This window comes from Balaenoptera borealis (assembly GCF_965194805.1).
Source record: "Balaenoptera borealis genome assembly, chromosome: 9".
Taxonomy (NCBI): Eukaryota; Metazoa; Chordata; class Mammalia; order Artiodactyla; family Balaenopteridae; genus Balaenoptera; species Balaenoptera borealis.
Window position 1 is genome coordinate 44,085,658 of NC_138873.1, and position 19,467 is coordinate 44,105,124.

Sequence of the window (19,467 nt, forward strand, 5' to 3'; positions counted from 1 at the left end):
AATATATTTATTCGATTTTGCCTAAAAAGAGTAACCCCTGACGTCACACGAGAAAACCAATAAGACGCAGTAGCCTGTCCACTACAAGCATACATAGCACAGTTATATTTCTATAACCCACAAATGTGGGTTGTTTCAAACATGGATCTTTATTTAATTCTTTGTTTAAAATAGACTGCACTTAAAATTTTTCTCCATACTAACATTTTTGTCAACACTGTATTTATTTCATTCTTGAAATCACCTAATTCTTTCATAATGAATTAAGAACCCTACTTCAACTCAGAGTGTTCCTTCTTCCTTCATGAACACTTTATATTGTGAAAGCTTGACTACAGAAAAGACATTTGTCATGGTGTATTATAGAAGAATAAAGCTGGATGGAGGATACTACAGATGGTTTTCTTTAAGGAGAACAGGCTATTTGAATTCTAATTTCAGTTTGGGGACAAAGTAATTTTGTAGATTTAGGCAAATCATTTAAACTCTCTGAGTTCCAGCTTCTGACTTTTCTCTTCTGTAAAATAAGGGCCTGGATAACTTTTAAAGACAGGCAGCATCAGCTTCTGTTTTATAGCAATGTGATCCCAGTGCTTCCTTCTAACTCTCAAATCCTGATTTCTATCTTGATACTTCTGTATGTAAATTTAATCTCCTCTTTTCTCCTCCTTTTTTTTCTTTTTTTAATCAAAAAGTGTTTAGCATGCCCTCTATGAATGCTTTCAGGTAAAATGTGATCCCACATCACTCTAAGATTCCTTCCTGGCATTAAGTTGGGTATTCTGAGCTACTGTCATCTTAATCATTGATTATCAGGAATACCAGTGAACACCCCAAAATAGTTAATGAGGATTTTTCAGAGCACTAAATAGGCACTGCAGATTTAAGGCCCACAATCATAGGCCAACAAATAAGGATGGAAAATGATAAAAAAAAAAATCATTTGGTCTAATAAGCAAATTTATTCTGGACAAAAAAAGTCACTGAACATCATTTTGCTGTATTGTCACTCCTTGAGAGAAACAGTATTCATTCAACATGGAACAACTATTTATTAAATGCCTACATTACCTAGGTCGCATTCTAGGCATGGGAGATACTGAGGTAAACACCAAAGAGGTTCAGACTCTCATGGAGCTAACATGTGGGGGACTCTGAAAATATTACACATTTTATTTGCCAGACAATTCATTACTTCAACCTTTCTTCTTTGTTTCTTTCTTTAAATTAAACACTTAATGTTCATTGCCAAACTTCACATTTAGATAGTCTGTAATGACAAACAGCATTATCCAAATATTATTTAATTTATCATAACTAAATGAATTAAAAGAAACTTGAAAATATCGAAACCCTGAACAACAATATCCCCTTATATTCATTCAAAAAATATTTATTGAATTCTTACTCTGTATTAGGCACTGTTTGTAACCTTTTGTATACAGTGGTGGGTGAAATAAACTTAACAGTAAATCAGTAATTAAACAACTCAATGCTCTGGAATAATCACAAGTCCAGAAGCCAACTGGAAAAACCCACTAAAAGGGGAAATATCTATGTCTCGGAACTGAAATAGTGCATGTTATCTCGGAGAAAGCTATCGTGCGTTTACCCAGAGCCTGTTTTATAAGTCATTCTTAAGAGTCTTATTCTTCTGGTTTCCAACAACAATAGATTAGCATCACAAAAGTAAAAAATGGGAGAGTCTATAAAAGCAGATTCTTGGACAGCAATAAAATGCTGACATCTAACTATGAAAACATCTTCATACTGTAGAATACTAAACTGAATATTCAAAATGATCCTGAAATTAACCAAGAAAAGGTTAAATCCTCTTCTGTAGACTCCATTTGAGAAACTATGGGTTCCTATATACTCTTTTTTTAAAAATTTTTTTAATTTTTTGGCCGCGCAGCATGTGCGATCTTAGTTCCCCAAACAGGGATCGAACCCGCGCCCCCTGCATTGGAAGCACGGAGTCTTAACCACTGGACTGCCAGGGAAGTCCCCTTATATACTCTTGAGAAAGGTTTCCATCAAAAACTATTTTTAAATAAATAAAGTTTAGATCCTTCAAGAGATAAGCGTCACTGATTCAGAAATTATTATACAGCAGAAATGAGAGTAAAATAGGATATCATCATGTCTGTAGAAGAGTTATGTTCTAATTTCAAAAAAACTTGTTTCTCAACAGCTTTGAAATATCAAATTTTCTTCAAATTCTTGCCACGATACACAGCATTGAGATGATCAATAATTCAACACACTATTATCTGGAGTCAAACTAGGGTATGAAATCTATGACACTTGCATAGATGTCACAGAGGCAATGGCAGCTGCTCTGAGGTTTCTAAGTTCAACTGCTCCAGAGAAATCGTGGAGTTTAAGTGTGACTATTCCAGATACATGCCAAGGGGTAAGGCTGTCATAGGTGCTGGCTACTCAGAAATAACCATGGCTGTCTCCCGGATGTTGAATTTACAGCTCATGCCACAGGTGGGTTTTGTTCTACCTCCATACACTGGGTTTGATCATATTCTTTATCATGAAAGGATCAGGGTAATCTGGGAAGCCAGTGGGGGAGATGCTTTTACTTTAACCTTTCTTTCTCTTCAGTAAAAAAAAAGGATGTGCCCCATTATGGATAGCATAGTGATCAAAGCACTAAGGGAGTAGTCATCCTCAATCTGTCAGGTCTAGTTTCTGACAGTTTTCAGTGTTATTTGGATAAGACAGAAACTTCTGAGCACCTCAACTGCCTTGTTTCTAAAATAACATCAGTCAGGTACCATGAAGAAAACTGCAGGGGAAGTGAGGGGTAAAGGGGCGTGGAAGTCAAAGAAGACTCTCAAGGAGGTGACGTTCAGTCTGAAACTTGAATGAAAAGGGACAGTCAAGAGAAGATGGGGAGAAGAGGAGAGTACCTAGGCTGAGAAAGCAGTAAGTACAAAGTTGAAATGTCCAAAGAATAACAAAAGGTCAATATGGTTAGGTCAGTTTGAGCAGAAAGGAGCAGAGTAAGAGATGCATTTGTAGAGATGGGTAAGGGTGGGGTCACATAGCATCTTGTAAGCTGTGGTATGGTTTGCACTTTGTTCTGAGTATGATGGAAGGACTTTGAGCAGAGACTGTGAACTACTGAGCTTCCTATAATGCAAACCACTAACCAGGAAGTAAGCAAAATGGTCTTTGAAAGACCAAAGCATATATTAGACAGCCCTGCACTAAGTTCTTGCACATTACTCAGAGTCAAGTAAGCTCTCTTGGCTTTGATTTTGAACCAATTAACCTTCATATCACATCACTCTGTAACTCACTAGGTCATTACTTTCTAAGATCAAGGAAGATTAGAAGCAAAAGGTTAGAAAAGGCTTATAGTCAGATTATCAAGAAATGACCATCTGATAGAAGTGAACAGATAGAAATATATACATGTATAATATAAGTACATAAGAATTCAAAATATGTAACTTTCTGGAGCTAGACTAAATAAGTGCATATACCCATACAAAACTCTTAGAGTTCCATTATATTATAGCCTAGAGAAGTTGATAATGAAAAGTTTAAGTCCAAAACAAAACAAAACAAAAAAACTATTCCCCCAAATATCTCAGAGATAAGGCTTTAATCCAAAATTTCTAGACTATGTATAATGTTAGTTAAGTGACAAGTAAGAAAAGTAGACTATTTTTAACAATGGTTGTTTAATGTGAAAATGTAATTTCCATGATAGATCACACAATAGGAGAGGGGACTCTCCGTGGTAACACGGATTTTGCAGAAGCCCAGGTGGCACAGTGAAGGTGAGCATAGTAATGTCAGGTACTGGGAAGGGAATTAAGGTTTAGTGAATGTCCACTGTGTGCCACTATCTATTTAAAATTTCTCCTTCAATCTTCACAAGAATCCTGTTGTTTCACAGGGAAAGAAATGTTAACTAACTTTGCCAAATGTATTGGAATCAGGATTCTAAGTTTGTTTGACTCCAAAGCCTATTGTCTTTCCCCCATACTATGTAGCTGCTGTAATTAGTAAAAAAAAAAAATCACTGAGGAAGTGGCACAGTGCAATTGCAGCTGTGGAAGGTAATAACTCTCCCTCGAATAAAATCACCAAAGCTGTAAATTAGGCAAAACTTTGCACACATTAGGGAGGTCTCCTAAAATGCTGCTGCTCTTTTGAGTAGATTAGGAGTCCGAAAACTATTGAATGTATAGCCTGTGGGTCAAATGTGGCTTTCAAGCTCTTGAGATGTCAAGCTAGGAATGATTTTTACACTTTTTAAAGGTTGTAACAAAAAATACAAAAATAATATATGACAGAGACCACACATGACCAACAAAGCTTAAAATATTTTACATCTGGTCCTTTACAGAAGCAAGTTTACTGACCCCTGGACAGATGATTATTTGTCTGGATAATTTATTTTACCTAGAATAAAAATCATCAAAGTTGTCATTTATACAAACTTTGAACAAACTAGGTGTCCGAAAATTCGTTTTGCTTATTTGACTGACTGCATTTTCCCATATTTATCTCTAAGTATTTAAATAATATCCACTATTGGCCCTAGCCTGAGATATAAGATAGATATAAATGGATATAGGAGTGTAGATGGAGATTTAAAATAGAGCCTAAACCCTTGAAGGGCTTATACTATACACGGTACCAAATGATTGAAAAGCAATGACTCTCAACAGTCACCAGGTACTAAATATCATGATTTAAGCTATTTATAAAGTAGTTCATTGAAGGGGGAAGGATGGAAAGGATCAAAGAATTTAGAAAATGTTATGGAAACTCACAGAAATCAAAGAGAAGAATATCTACTATGAATAGCCACCTGCAGCTCATCAACACCATAACTAAAAGATTCTGTCCATTTCCAGGTGAGTTATGAATCAAATGCAGAAACCTTAAGTGACAAAATTCGCTTTCCTTCATTTTTACAGACTGTGCCCAGTGACTTCTACCAAACTAAAGCAATGGCCCACCTGATTCAGAAATCTGGATGGAACTGGACTGGTATCCTGACCACAGATGATGACTATGGACGACTGGCTCTCAACACTTTTGCAATTCAGACCTCAACAAATAATGTGTGCATAGCCTTCAGAGAAGTTCTCCCAGCCTTCCTCTCAGATAAAACCATTGAAGTCAGGATCAGTCAGACACTTGAGAGAATCATAGCAGAAGCCAGGTTAATGTCATTGTGGTATTTCTGAGTCAGTTCCATGTTTTCAATCTCTTCAGTAAAGCCATTGAAAGGAATATAAATAAGATCTGGATTGCTAGCGATAACTGGTCAATGGCCACCAAGATCACCACCATTCCTAATGTTAAAAAGATTGGCAAAGTTGTGGGGTTTACCTTTACAAGAAGGAATATGTCCTCTTTCCATTCCTTTCTTCAAAATCTGCATATGTTTCCCAGTGATAATAACAAGCCCTTAAATGAATATGCCATGCTCAAGGCTCTGCCTGTGCATATACTAAGGACAGTGATCTGAGTCAATGCATTTCCAACTATTCTCAGGGGACTTTGGCCTACAAGGCTAACGAGGATATAGAAAGGAACTTCTCGCTGAGAAATGACTTCCTGTGGGATTACACTGAGCCGGGACTTGTTCACAGTATTCAGCTAGCAGTGTTTGCCCTTGGTTATGCCATTCGGGATCTGTGCCAAGCTCCAGACAGTCAGAACCCCAATGCCTTTCAACCATGGGAGGTACTAACTCACATATCCGAGAAAATTCCCCTACCATCATTTCTCTCCTTTCTTTAATCTGCAATATTTATATAAACTGCTCTTAACTGTATTCCTTTTATAAGTAGATACTTTCAGTGTTAGAATAACCTGTATTTCTATCACTAGTTCTTTGTTCTTAAGGATAATAGAGTTTTTATTTTACCTTCACCTCCTACTCTGACCCACCAAAGTTGTGTTCTTTTAATTTCCAAGAAGATTCTGTTGATAGTGCTATTTTCCTTTAGTTTATGTATTTGTATCTGATCTTGCAGTTTTTCAAAGCTTCAAATGATTATCTCTTTTGATGCTCTTAACAAACACAAGACCAGGCATGTTTAATGATTCCTTTTATTATTGCTAAATATTATGCATAAAGAAACTAAAGCTGAAAGTACCAGAAATATGACTCTAGTCTGGGTCTTCTGACTCCATACCCTTTGGTTTTCATGGTGTCTCTGGTGGATATAGTCCTAACGCCTCCAGTTATGACTCTTACTTAGGGCAGTCTCCCTAGGACTCCAGTCTTCTTCAAATGAATGTTGTTAGGTCAGTCATAACAAGTCCTATGATCTCTCAGGTTTAAATGAACCACTAATTGTGTAAAAGAAGTCTTTCCCTTTCTTCTCTTTGATTAGTTTGTAGAAACTCTAATTAAAGCATAATATGGCCCTATTTAGTGAAAATTTTCCATTGTGTTTTTAAAATGTTCATAAACAAGGCATTTAAAAGCAAACTGCTGCTTTATATGATAAATTTTACTCATTAGAAACAAATTTCTCACTAACGTATATTCAAAGCCAAACCTGTCTGTCTTAAGGCAGAATCATGTTCCAAAATAGATATTTATTTTACATTTGTTAGGGAAAAAAGGTAAAAGGGAATAAGATCCAATTCTTCTGATCACATAAGTGAATGTCCATGGCAGGCTGTTTCTACTTTTGTCATTCTTACTTTTAATACCCACAAACACAAGCTCCAAGGTCTGAAGTGATCAGCTTACATTTGGGTGAAGCATGTGATGGTCATAGGGTGTTTTAAGTAGCTCATTTTAAAACTAGTTTTCACCTTGTAAATGCAAGGCAGAAAAAAACCTAATGAAGAGGTAAGACTAGAGATTAGAATTTTGATTTTTAATTAAAACTTTCTTTAAAATATGTGTGTATACACACACACACACATATTTATATGTCTAGTGATTTTAAGATGCCTGTTTGAAAGCATACTCTTGGTAATGTAAAACTTTAATGAGGGATTGGTTAAAAAAAAACAACAACAAAACTCTAAGCTAAGTAGACCAACATAATGAAACCACTACATGAAATTTTAAGAATGAGAGGTTGAGAAAGAGTAATGGAGAGAAAATAGACAATCAGAGGCAGATGGGATAAAGGGGAGGAGCTATAAAGAGGCTCATAAAAGAAGAGAAGTACAAATAGCAATAGCTATTTATCCTCTGGGAAAGTATTTTAAGTCAGGAATAAGTCTCAAACATTCTGAGGAAAAATCTTGAGAAAGTATAATTGAAGCAGATCTTCTAAAATGTTTTATTTAAACACTAGGAGCCTGGGGTCATTCTTTATTCCCCCCCACCCCGGGAGCATGGTAATCCAGAACAAACAGAAACAGACTGGAAAGGAGGAATAGGGGAGTACCTTGCTCCTTTGATCACGAGTGAGCCATGTCTATGCCAGAATTAATTGGACAAATAATGCAAACAATTGTCTTTTTAGGAAGAATTCTCCATAGACATTAAATTTAAAAGATCAGCAACATTTAGGGTCACTAATCAAAGATATATTCCTAAAAATTATTTTGTCCCCTGGCAAAATTCACTAATATTTAAACAATACTTTCTGAATGATTTTAGATTCAAATAACTTTAAAGGAGTTAGTTTTTTCCAATATTTGAGGATAATCCTTACTTTGGCTCCACATTTGATGATGTCTGTGAGCAGTATTCAGGGATAGCACAGTCATACTTGTTTTACCTCAACAGATTTTTTTTATGTTCCTCAGATGTGTGTGAGAATACCACCTCCTTGTTGTGAATAATGATTTTGGTTTTCTTTTTTGTTTTCCTCTACTGTGGATGATATACAAGGTAGTGAGTGATGTATTTGGGATGAGAGAATGTATAATAGTCAAACTACTATTTACACAATTATTTGGCAAATATTTGTTGGATGTCTCGATGTTACCAGCCATTGTGTTGAGTGCTGAAAATATTATGGAGAACAAGACAATTCTCTCCCTAAAGGAGTCATGTGTCTAGAGGAGTAAACAATCAAACGATTAAGGAGCTGATCACAGTGCAGAATAATGCATTACAATGTTTCATATAAATACAAGATGGTAGAGAAGCATATAATTGAGGCAACTAATCCAATATTAGCAATTCAGAGAACATTCTCCAAAGATCATGACATGTCTGGTGAATATGACAGATGGGTAGGAGTTAAGCAGGACAGAAATACTCCAGCAAAGTCACAGAGAGAGAAAGCATGGCATCTTCGGGGATCAGAAAGTAGTGCCATAGAACTGGAGTCTTTTGTGGAAATTACAGGCAAATGAGAGTGGAGGGTTAGTGAAGCATCCATCATTAGGGCCTTATCAATCAGAGCATCTCAAACTTGATTACCTGGTAATATGATTATCATGCTGATGCTAATTCAGTAGTTCCAGTGTGGGGGACCTGAAAGTCTGCACTTCTAACAATCTCTCGGGTGATGCTGATATTGCTGGTACAAAGACCATCCTTTCAATAGAAAGTCTGCAAGCTATGTTTAAAGGTTTGGACTTGAGAGAGCAAAGGGGAGCCAGTTAAAGCTATTTTTAGACAGAAGAGTGATGTGACCTGCTTTCCATTGTAGAAATAGTATTCCTACTGCAATGTACATTGACTAGAGGAAGACAAGACTAGACAGAGAAAGACCAGTTTGGTAATCCAGGCGTACAATAAGGTTGCCTTATACTTCAGGTATAAGTACTACAGGTACTAAGGGTGTGACAATGAGGATGGAGAGGCATATGCTTAAGAGGAAAGACGAAGAGTATTTGGAGATAGATTGGATGTAAAGAATGACAGAGAAAAGCAAAGATATCTCAAATGATTCTAAATTTGGGCAACCGGTGCCATTTATTGAGATGGAAACACAGAGAAAAGTGAAGGTCTGGAAGCGAGAAGAAATATTAAGCATTCCATTTTGGACATGTTGAATTTGAAGAACTTATGAGACATTCAAGTGTAGTGGTCCAGAAGTCAGAGAGACATTAGGACAAAAAGGGAATGATTGTGGAGCAATGAGGAAAATAATAACTAATAATTTTTAAGTCCTACTATACTAAGCATTGACACACATCATCTCTAATCTTTAAATATTATGGTAGATCCACAGATTCTTGTTCATTACACTTCATCCTAAAGAACTGGCAAGAAGAAGTGTTACTGGTGACTGAGACTTGCAGCAGTTTAGAGATGGAGGGGACCTCAGCCATAAGGGTCTGGCCCGTGGGCACCCATACAGTTAGCAGTGAAACTGTCCCAGCCTTAGTCATGTGCTTTTTTGCTACACCATGGAAAAGTTTACAAAAGAAAAAGACATAGGTTGGGTACCAGACAGAGATGCAAGGCTGCTTCCTCGCTAGTCTCTAATTCGTTCACATAGATACCTCTTTTCACAAGCACAGCTCACTTACGGAGACGTAGTAGACAGCAGAGAGGCTGGGGACATGGAAAACAACATCAACCACGGCAGTTTAATTGGAGTGGTCTCCTGACCACTTGAGTTCTCAGAAACAGGTTATTACCATACAGAGGTGAATTATATAATCATGGAGATGCAAATCCTACTCTCTAAATATTTTAGAGTCAACTTATCATGAGTTTCAGAGCCTTGATGAAAAATAAACAAATAATGGATGGAAAAAGCCTTAAATAGCTTAATAACTATAAGCATTAATGTTCAAAATTACCTTAATCCAGAGCAAATGTTCGATAGAATATTTAACAAGTGATGAATGTACTGTTTTGTTTGCCTCCACCCTCTTTCCTGTAAGAACAAACATGGAATTGTGCTAGTTTATTTACATCATACAATGTTATCATTATTTACAGACGTATATGTGTCAGAAATTTACCCTGTAAAACCTGATTAAATGCAGGAAAAAACTGGTGGAAATTACAGTTCAAACAAAAGAATGGAAGAGGATATGCTCCCTAAAGAACTAAGTTCCTGGGGCTTACGTGTGTATATTGCTTAAGGAAGGAACAGAAGAAAAATCAATACACAGGTAGAGATGGGAACATTGAAGGTAGGGCTTTACTTGTTCTATTTTTGTTCCCTCCATATTTTTTGTTCCAGGCAATTTCTGGAATAAGATTTTGTTGGTTAATTCTACCACCTTAGATCTGACATCCTGCTTCTTTAAAGCAATACTAATTAATTTGAATTAATTAAAAGAATGAAGAAACCTGTGAGGACATATAATAAAATCAATATACATGCTTAGAGATTTTGTTAAAGTGATATTTGGTTATTGACATGACTACTGTAGCTAATATATTTACTTAAAATACAACTTGATTTTCTTATATTCTATTTGCGAAAGGGGAAAAAAAAACTGCAGGAAAGAAACATTCATAAAAGATTAACTAAGGGACTTCCCTGGTGGTCCAGTAGTTAAGACTCCACGCTCCCAATGCAGGCGGCCCGGGTTCGATACCTGGTCAGGGAACTAGATCCCACACACCGCAACTAAGAGTCCACATGCCGCAATGAAGATCCCGTACGCGGCAGCAAAGATCCCACATGCCACAATTAAGACCTGGCACAGCCAGACAAATAAATAAATAAATATTTTTTAAAAAAAGATTAACTAGGAAGAAATAGAATAAGAATAACTCTATTCAAATAGAATAATTTCAGCCTTGTTCCATAGATTTTGCACCCAACAAAAGCCACATAAGCATCACAGATATAGATGCACAGGCCCGTGGAGCCAGAAGTCAAATGTTTTCCTCCCTCCCAGTCCAGTATTCTTCTCCTGCAGCACAAGCTCAATATGGCTGCCTCATTTGTCAGTAAAACATTTTCTGTTCTAGCTATATTGCATACAAGTTCTCACTGAACAAACTGGGTAACAAGAAAAGTACTTTTTCATTATATTTCTTCTCAAGTTAAAAAGAATCATTTTCTGAACTAAATTGGAAATAGAATTTAGAGATCACTTTACTATACTCTCAATTACTGAAACAGACGTGAAAACCATTGGAGATGAGAAGATCCACACCTCCCACCAAACGAGTATGGACTTAGAAGGCAGACACTAGCAGTTACCTTAGGCTCACCAATTGAACTTCTCGGGTAGGGACGCCCCTCAGCACAAACCCCAAGAGCAGGGTGCTGTCATTACTGGACTGTTGCCCAGGTCTGTAGTTCTGTCCCCTCAGCCTTCATTTTGGGGCTGGTAAGCATGATAGCTATTGGCTTGGATTACCTACTCAGACTTGGCCAAAGGCCCAGGCTGATTGTGACTCTAGAAGGAAAGGACGAATTTCCTGCCTTCCATAACTCCAAATGGCACAGGGATGATTGCTTTGAGTCAGAAGGAAAAAAACAATGAGGAGAATTTAAATGAATATATTGTTAGGTGCAATGGAAAGACCTCATAATGAAAGTCAAGATGTGTATCCTCAGATAAGGTCCTTCACCCCTTGGCTGGGGTCCTCCTCTGAGAAAAGAGGAAGATGATCCCTGCTCAGCTTGCTTCACTGAGTTGTTATGGAGTAAAAGGGCATCACAGATTTGAGTATTAGCATGTAATGTATGAATGTCAAGTGACTTTATTAGTTGATAGACGCAAAGTATTTTTATTTACTTGCACAACATCCCTATTAGCTAATAACAGGTACTTAAAGGTATTAAGCTAATCTCTATTAACCCTTAATCTGTGCCAGATACTGGGCTAACGTGCTTACATCCATAATTACATTTAATTCTTACAATAATCATATTAAGTAGGTTTCATTTACCTCAACTGTGGCCTAGAAAGAAATTGTAACTGCCAAGATCACACCACTAATGAAATATGGAACCAGAATTAGAGCCCAGGCATCTGCCCCAGAGGACCCATTAATTCTGCAACGTGGAGAAAGTAAAGATGCTCAGATTTCAATTTTGTAGGCTAGAGAAGCTACCTCCATAAACATTAACTTGCTTTCTCAAATTCACAGAGCAAGACTTTGGCAGAAATTCTCAACACTTCTCAAATTGTTGCCTAGTAGTTAAGAACCTTCTCAACTAATTACCACACTCACTGATCCAGAATGTCCTTTTTCTAATTTTTAAGTGATATTCCTTGTAAGGCAGTGTTATGATTGGGATAATGGATACACTTACAATATTTCTATCAGTCTTTGTTTCTGTTTTTATTGTTCATAGTTACTTGATGTACTGAAAAATGTGACGTTCACAGATGGAGGGAGTTCATTTCATTTTGATGTCCATGGAGATATGAATACTGGATATGATGTTGTGCTCTGGAAGATCAACATTCACATGACTATTGCCGAGATGGCACAATACGACCTGAAGAATGATGTCTTCATTGTCACAGACCAAGAAACAAAAAATGAGTTCAGGAATCTTAAGGTAATTTTGCTGTTGGCTGCTTTGTAGCATTCAAATCAATTGGTACTTCAGCTGCAAAAGTCCTTGACCCCGCGAGGACCTCTAGCGGTCCTACTGCCTATTCTCTGTCCCCAACTTCCCTCCTTAAATTCCATGGTCAACTTGTATATCACTCCCTTGTACACACCCTCAATTTCCTTGCCCATCTCTCTCTTCATCTTATTCATTGGACGGAAGTATAATCCTGGTTATATTAAACTCTCTGCCTAATCAATATAGCCCCCATGTAGCTGAACTTGGCAAAAGCAAACAAGCAAAAAAGAAAAAGAAATAAACCCCACCTACCTTGCTGACTGTTTTCATTTAAAATTCATGATCTCTAACCTCCAGCGGGTCCTAAATGCTATTGGGCAATCAGACTATTACCCTAGCCCATTAATCTGTCCACCTTCCTAGATGGCTTTTTATACTTTCTTTTCTCTTCTTTGACTCCAACACATCTTCCCCATCCTCACTTTCAGTGGACCCTGCTTCCTAGTTGACTAACAAAACTGAGAGAGTCAAAAGAGAACTCCAGTGTTCCGCTGCCACCACATCTGTGCCTGTATCCCTGCTTTCCATCTGGCACTGTGGATGGACTGTCTATGCTCCTAGCCAAGGTCAGCTCCTCCAGTTGACCTCTGAATCCCAACCCCTTTTACTTACTCAAGGATATTGCTCTGGCAATTCTCCACTCTCTTCTGCACCCTCAAGTATTTTCTGTGTTATTTAAATAGTGATACAAACATGCTGTTTTTCCTCCCATCTTAAGAAAAAACCAAAGAGCTCCATTGACACCCCAATTTTTCTTCCATATACTACCCATTCCTCTATTTCTCTTTATTGCAAAACTCCTCGGAAAAGTTGAATATATTCACTGGCCTCAATATCTCTCCTCCCATAATTCTTTTGAACTCTTTTCAGTCCATCAGAATTCTTTCTCTCTAGTTAATAAATACAAACATCATCTTACTTCACCTACTGGCTAATTATTCTCCCTTCTTTATTTGCTTCCACAACAGTACATTCCCTTGGTTTTCTTCCTGTCTCTGGCCACTACTTCATAGTCTCCTTTGCTGTTTCCTTACCATTCTTACTGCCCATAAGTATTGGTGGGCCCAGAGCTCAGAACCACTCCTCTTTTTGGTCTGCACTTTTCCTTAGTGATCTCATCCAGGCATTTAAATAATGTCACTATATAGGAGGCAGATGACTCCCAGATTTTTATCTTCTGAATTTCAACTCAAATAAATATACAGTTGCCTGACTGACATCTCTACCTGGGTGTCTAGTAGTCATCTTCACAAATTATCTCCAAGACTGAGCTCCAAAAGCTACCCCACTGCAATAAATGGCAACTCCCTTCTCCTAGCTGCTCATGGAAAAATCTGGTGGGATCCTTGTCACTTCTCTTTCTGTCACATTTCATATCCATCCTAAGTTATACTTTCAAAATGAGTCCAGAATCTGACACTTTTGTCCTCTACTCTGTTGCTACCACCCCACTCCAAGCTAGGATCACCTCTCACCCAGATTCAGATAGTAGGTTTCTAACTGCTCCTTGCTTCCACTCTTACCCCCTTCAGTCTGTTCTTAAGACAGAAGCCAGAGTAATCCTGTAAAATATCATGCTCTGCTCAGAACCCTCCCTATACATCCTATTTCTCTCAGGGGAAAAGCCATTGTCTTTAAACACCATACATTATCTGCCACCAGCACCTCCCTGACCTCATCTCCCACTACCTTCCCCTCACTCTCAGCCCTTCTTACAACCCCACGGGCTTTCTCAATCTTCCATACATGTCTTCCCTTCTCCTAGCTCAAGGCCTTTTACCTGCTGTTTCCTTTGCCTGTAATAATCTTCTCTGATGTCCACATGGTACACTTTCTCACTTCCTTTCTGTCTTTCCTAAAATGTCACCATCTCAGGGAGGCCTTTCCTGGTCACCTTATTTAAAATTGCATTGTCAACCTAATACTTCTTCTATACCCTCCTGTCTTTAGTTTTTCTCCTTAGCACTTATCACTATCTAGCACTCTGTACATTTTGCTTATTTTTATTTTGTTTATTGTCAATCTTGTCAACTAGAACAGAAGGCCTATGAGAGCATGGAATTTTGTATTTCATTCCTTACTGTGGCTCCAGTAATTGCAACAGTGCCTGGCATATAATAGGCCCTCAAAATGTATGTGTTCAATGAAAGAATGAACATAGAAATGCTTTAAGCCACTATCTTATTCTAATTTTCCCTGTCATAAATTTCAGTAAAGTAAGGTACTTTTTCCTTGAAACACAGAAACGTAGCCATCCTTCTGCGTTCTCAAACTTTCATCATTGTCTTCGTTATCATCACTATCACCCTCACAACTACATTGTGAACCCAGCACTCTGCTAAACACCGTAACTCACACTGGATTTTTTAAACCATGCTGTGACTCATTTTATTATTGAATACAGAGAGGATTCCCTATTATAATTTCTGCAAGAAGTGCTGTTTTTAACTGTTACCAAGACATCTCCAGACTTTGTAGGGGAGACACTCAACGTGGGGGAGATGATAGGATGACAGATAACTGAGTGGGGCTTTTAGGGACTAAACGGAAGGGACTGACAACCATGAAAAGAGGGACAAGGTTTCCTTTCTGATGGAAACACCCATACGTATTTCAAGGAGGTAGTAGAAACCAACAAGATCTGAGATCAGTTAGGTCGGACTTCAAGATTCACTTGTCAAGCTGCAGGCTAGTTGGGGTATCAGCATCTTGGTAAGTCATCAAAAACCACAGTCCAAAATATCAAATAATCTTAAATTTATTGATGTCCCCCAAACACCAATACTAGACTTTAGAATGCTTCGCTGTCTCTTACGTGGGGAGAGAAAAGGAACTGTCCTGCTGGGAAGAAAGATTTCACTTTTCTCCTCCTAATGATGTCCAGCTTTATCTTGTAGTTAAATCCTTTTGTGTCTTCGGAGCACCCTCCCGGAGTGTGGATACTTCAGATTAAAAGTTTACCCTGGGGAATCCACAAGGCAGATATCCTGCCTGCTGAAAACCCAGATAAGCAATAGCTGTGGTGAGAAAAAGAAAGCCAGCACTTGTGAACCCGGGGCTACTAATCTTGGCTACTTTTCTCTCTCGGTCAGATCATTTTCATGTCCCAAAGAAAAGACTAGTTAGCTAAGGACTTTGTGTTCCAGGCTAGGAATAGCTGTTAAGGGAATCTAGAGAAAGCCTCATTTACCCATTCTGCTTTGGCTTCCCAAGGGTAAAAGTGAGACAGTAATTTTTATCTCACGAGATGTGCTATGAGAAAGGGATTAGGAATGGAAAAAAAAAAAACACAGCTGAAATGGAAAGAGTTATTAGCTATATTGGAAACAGAGGGCTCCATAAAAGTAGAATGCTACGTGTGATTCACATTGTGACACGCAGCATTGTAACCTGAATTCTCAGGATGATTTAAATATTATGTATATATCTAGGGTTGTATTTTAACTAATACTTTAAGGGTTTTAAATTCAAATTTTTCCATTTTTTTTTTTTAAGATTAGACTGGGCATGCTCCTTAAATAGCATAATTATCAACCTTCTTCTAAAGAATATAAAGTCCAATAATTCTGAGTCAAGGGACTTTTTGAAAGAGTTAATTCCCTTATTTGCTTACAAAAGTTATTAATGTGACAAAAACTGTGTTCTTCCTAAACCGTTTCACTATCTGAAATATTTTCTATTTTTTAAACTTGTTGAAATTCCTCCAGATAACAAAACAATTCCATTACACTATGAAGAAAAAAAAGACCAAAATACTATTTTGTAAATAAATCTTTACATTAAGTCAAGGATAATTAAGATAAATCTTTTAAAAAACCTATTCGGGATTTCTTTTCACTTTGCAGCAAATTCAGCCTAAATGCTCCAAGGAATGCAGTCCTGGGCAAATGAAGAAAACAACAAAAAGTCAACATATCTGCTGCTATGAATGTGTGAACTGTCCTGAAAATCACTATAGTAACCAGACAGGTAATTAATTATACTCATTGCAACATGTACAGTGACACATCTGAACCATTTCTCTTAGGCTGATTTTCTTTTAACATGAATTCTGTTTGGTTTATTTTTTCATCTGAAAGGTAAAAAGTGCCATATGCTTCTGCTAGATTAAATTCCAGTGAGATTTCATTTTCTCTTGGAATATGCTCTATTTTAGCAGCAGACGCACAACCAATACCTAATAGAGATGTAAAAGAGACTTCACTTCCAAGGGAAGATGTCATCCCCTCCACTGGACTTCCTCTCCAGCACCTCTTAAAATAATGCGAGTTCTCTGTCTCTTTTTGTCCATATATCCCCCACACAGACGTGCCTGACTTGTAATTGGGGCACAATAACTATAAATAAATAAATGCTGAATTAACTAAACTGAGCATGACGAAAACCCAGAGGTGTGCATACCTTGGAGATCTCGTTATTCCTACCAAGAGGCAGCAGTGAAGCCTAAAAAGAAAGAACCTTCTGTGAGAGGAGGAGCTCAACTACTGATGGAGACGAGATGTTACTGATTGTTTGCCAAATCTGTTTTTAACAATTTGACAAGGTCAGAGGAAAATACACAAAGTAAAGAGCAAGAATGAGGTCGGCAGCCTTTGGCGCCCTGAAAGGAGCCATCAGTACTCTTCCTGGAGTTAAGCCTATTTTAAAAGCATTATATTCCCTGGTTTATTGTCGCATTCCTACTCAGCTTCTATAAAAGCTGAGAACTCCAGAGCCAGAATAGTTCCCAAATGCTTATTGGCTCCAAGGAGAGAAGTACCCCAATGTAAACATTCCAATATTCATGTTCTGTCTCTGTCTCACAAAAATGCCAGGCAGCTCTCCCTGAGATGGATTGTGCTGTGTAACGAAGTAATTGGGGAGGAAATCTTCCAGGCAACATGGTATCTAGCGACTGTCTGCCAAGTGGAATAAATAAAAACACCAAGAAAATATGCAGCATTTATGTCTCATAAAGGTGTACAAGAGTCTTTCAAGATACAATCTGGGTTGTCTTTGACAACCAGGGCAAGTTGCTTCCAAGAACAAGTGTAGAAGACTGAGCACGACTTTGAAGGAAAAGTGCTCAGTGATTTGAAAGGACATCATCTATTCTTCTCTGTGTGTCTCTAGCACACAGCTCTTGTACATAGACAGGGCCAATAATGAATGATAATGAATGAATGAAATGGCAGACACTAGCAGCAGTGGTTAAGGGGAGGACAGCGAAGAATGGATATTTGTAGGGAAATAGGGTTTGGAAAGAGGAGGAGGCTGGAAATGTGAAGAAGTTTATAAATAGAAACACAACCTGACTTCGAGATTAAAGAAGAAAACACAGGCCCTGTGGAGTGTAATCAGATGGATGCCGAAGAGAGGCTTTTTGGAAGTAGGTGGGACCCCATCCATAGGGGATGGGAATGGGAAAACAAAAGCAACCATATTCCTAGAAATTCCACTCTGATATTAACTATTCTTCTTTAGTAACAGCTCTCTCAACTGCTCTTTCCTCTCTACTGTTAATACTATCATCATCATAATTTAGGCTCTTATGACTTTACCCTTCTGTTGTTGGAAGATTCCATACTAGTTACCTACCCCAAGATTCCCCTTCTAATACACAGAATACATCATCACAGATAATCGTTCTCAAGTTAGTTCCAATACTATCATTTTCCTATTCAGAAAAATTTAATAACCTCCTATTGCCTTCAGAATTAAATTAAATTCCCCACCTTGCTAAGCAAGAGCTTCCACAGTCCTACCTCAATATGGACTGAATGTTAAAACAACAACAAATTTAAAAAAAGAACAAAGATATTAATCCTAGTCAACTGCTTAGCCTAAATGTATTTATATACAATATGGTGATAATATCTCATAAAATTGTTAAGGGTATAAAATATTCTGATATACATGAAAGTCTTAAGAAAAGAGTATTCTGTTTGTGATTTCACTGACTCATTGTCCTGTTGATATGAAAACAGTTTCTCCTATTGACATGAGAGCAAAGCTGTGGGAGAGCTTCCAGATTCTTGAGTATAATCACACAAAACAGAAATCCCAGCACTGTCGTGCCAATAGAACAATAAAAGAAATATTGTTTCATAAGAGCTGTGAGTTTTACTACAGTTACAAAGCTTTCAACAATTATTCCAGGAGAAGAAAATGCTACTCCACCTATGAAATTAAGTTCTGAATCCTTTAAACCCATAGCTACCTCCTTGAACCACGTAAAACAAACAACTAAGTGAATGACTGTTGTCCTTTTCATTTTTCTGTTAACTTTTGAGGCTTTTGAATTCAACTGGGTATAAATGCAATGATTTTCTTCCTTTTTTTTGGCATAAAGGGCTTCTTTTTTATTATAGAGGCAAATATAAATATTATGAAGAAATAAAAAAATAAGCAAATGAACACACAAAAAAGGACCCATATAGTCATCCCCTTACCCTGCTCACAGAGACATCCTAAAATCTTTAATTGCTAAAATGCAGGGGTGGGGAAATAATACACATTGTACCACTGCTTTTACTGGTAAGATGAAACCAAAAGCCTATCAGCACAGGTTGTGAGGTTCTCAAGAGCAAGGTCCAAGTGCAACTGTGCACTCTGGGTTTGGCACAAGGCCACCCCCAAAACTGGCATTCGATAAATGTTAAGTGAGCGATTTTAACGTTCTCACAAATTTTCCTTATATCTTGGTCAGCACAATAACTCAATGATTGTATTCCCGACTTTCCCCTCTGATACTAGATTCTCCATAGCTCTTGAGCTGTCTTTAAACCAAACCTTCAGATAGGCCCTTACTGCCATTGTCAGCAAAATTAGACTTTCAGAAAGTTAGAGTAGAAAATAATTAATTGCATAATCCTCAAAAGTTGGGTTAAAATAAGATGGAGAATAAGCATGTGAACAATTAAACATGGAAGTGATGTGACACTTCCATTGTGACATTAAAAGGAAAGGCGTATGCACTCCCCTGACTGCTTTTCCCTTCTTGCTGGCTTCTATGCAG

The 19,467-nt window shown here is 37.6% G+C and overlaps 1 protein-coding gene across 1 annotated transcript in view; it reads left to right on the top strand.

Moving 5' to 3' along the window:
* Positions 1-19,467, top strand: part of GPRC6A (G protein-coupled receptor class C group 6 member A) — a 34,716-nt gene that overhangs the window by 3,825 nt on the left and 11,424 nt on the right. Inside the window, 8 exon segments of the mRNA XM_082406307.1 lie at positions 2,195-2,261; positions 2,264-2,348; positions 2,351-2,496; positions 4,890-5,193; positions 5,196-5,467; positions 5,470-5,727; positions 12,189-12,398; positions 16,316-16,439. Of these exon segments, the coding sequence (XP_082262433.1) occupies positions 2,195-2,261; positions 2,264-2,348; positions 2,351-2,496; positions 4,890-5,193; positions 5,196-5,467; positions 5,470-5,727; positions 12,189-12,398; positions 16,316-16,439 (1,466 nt within the window).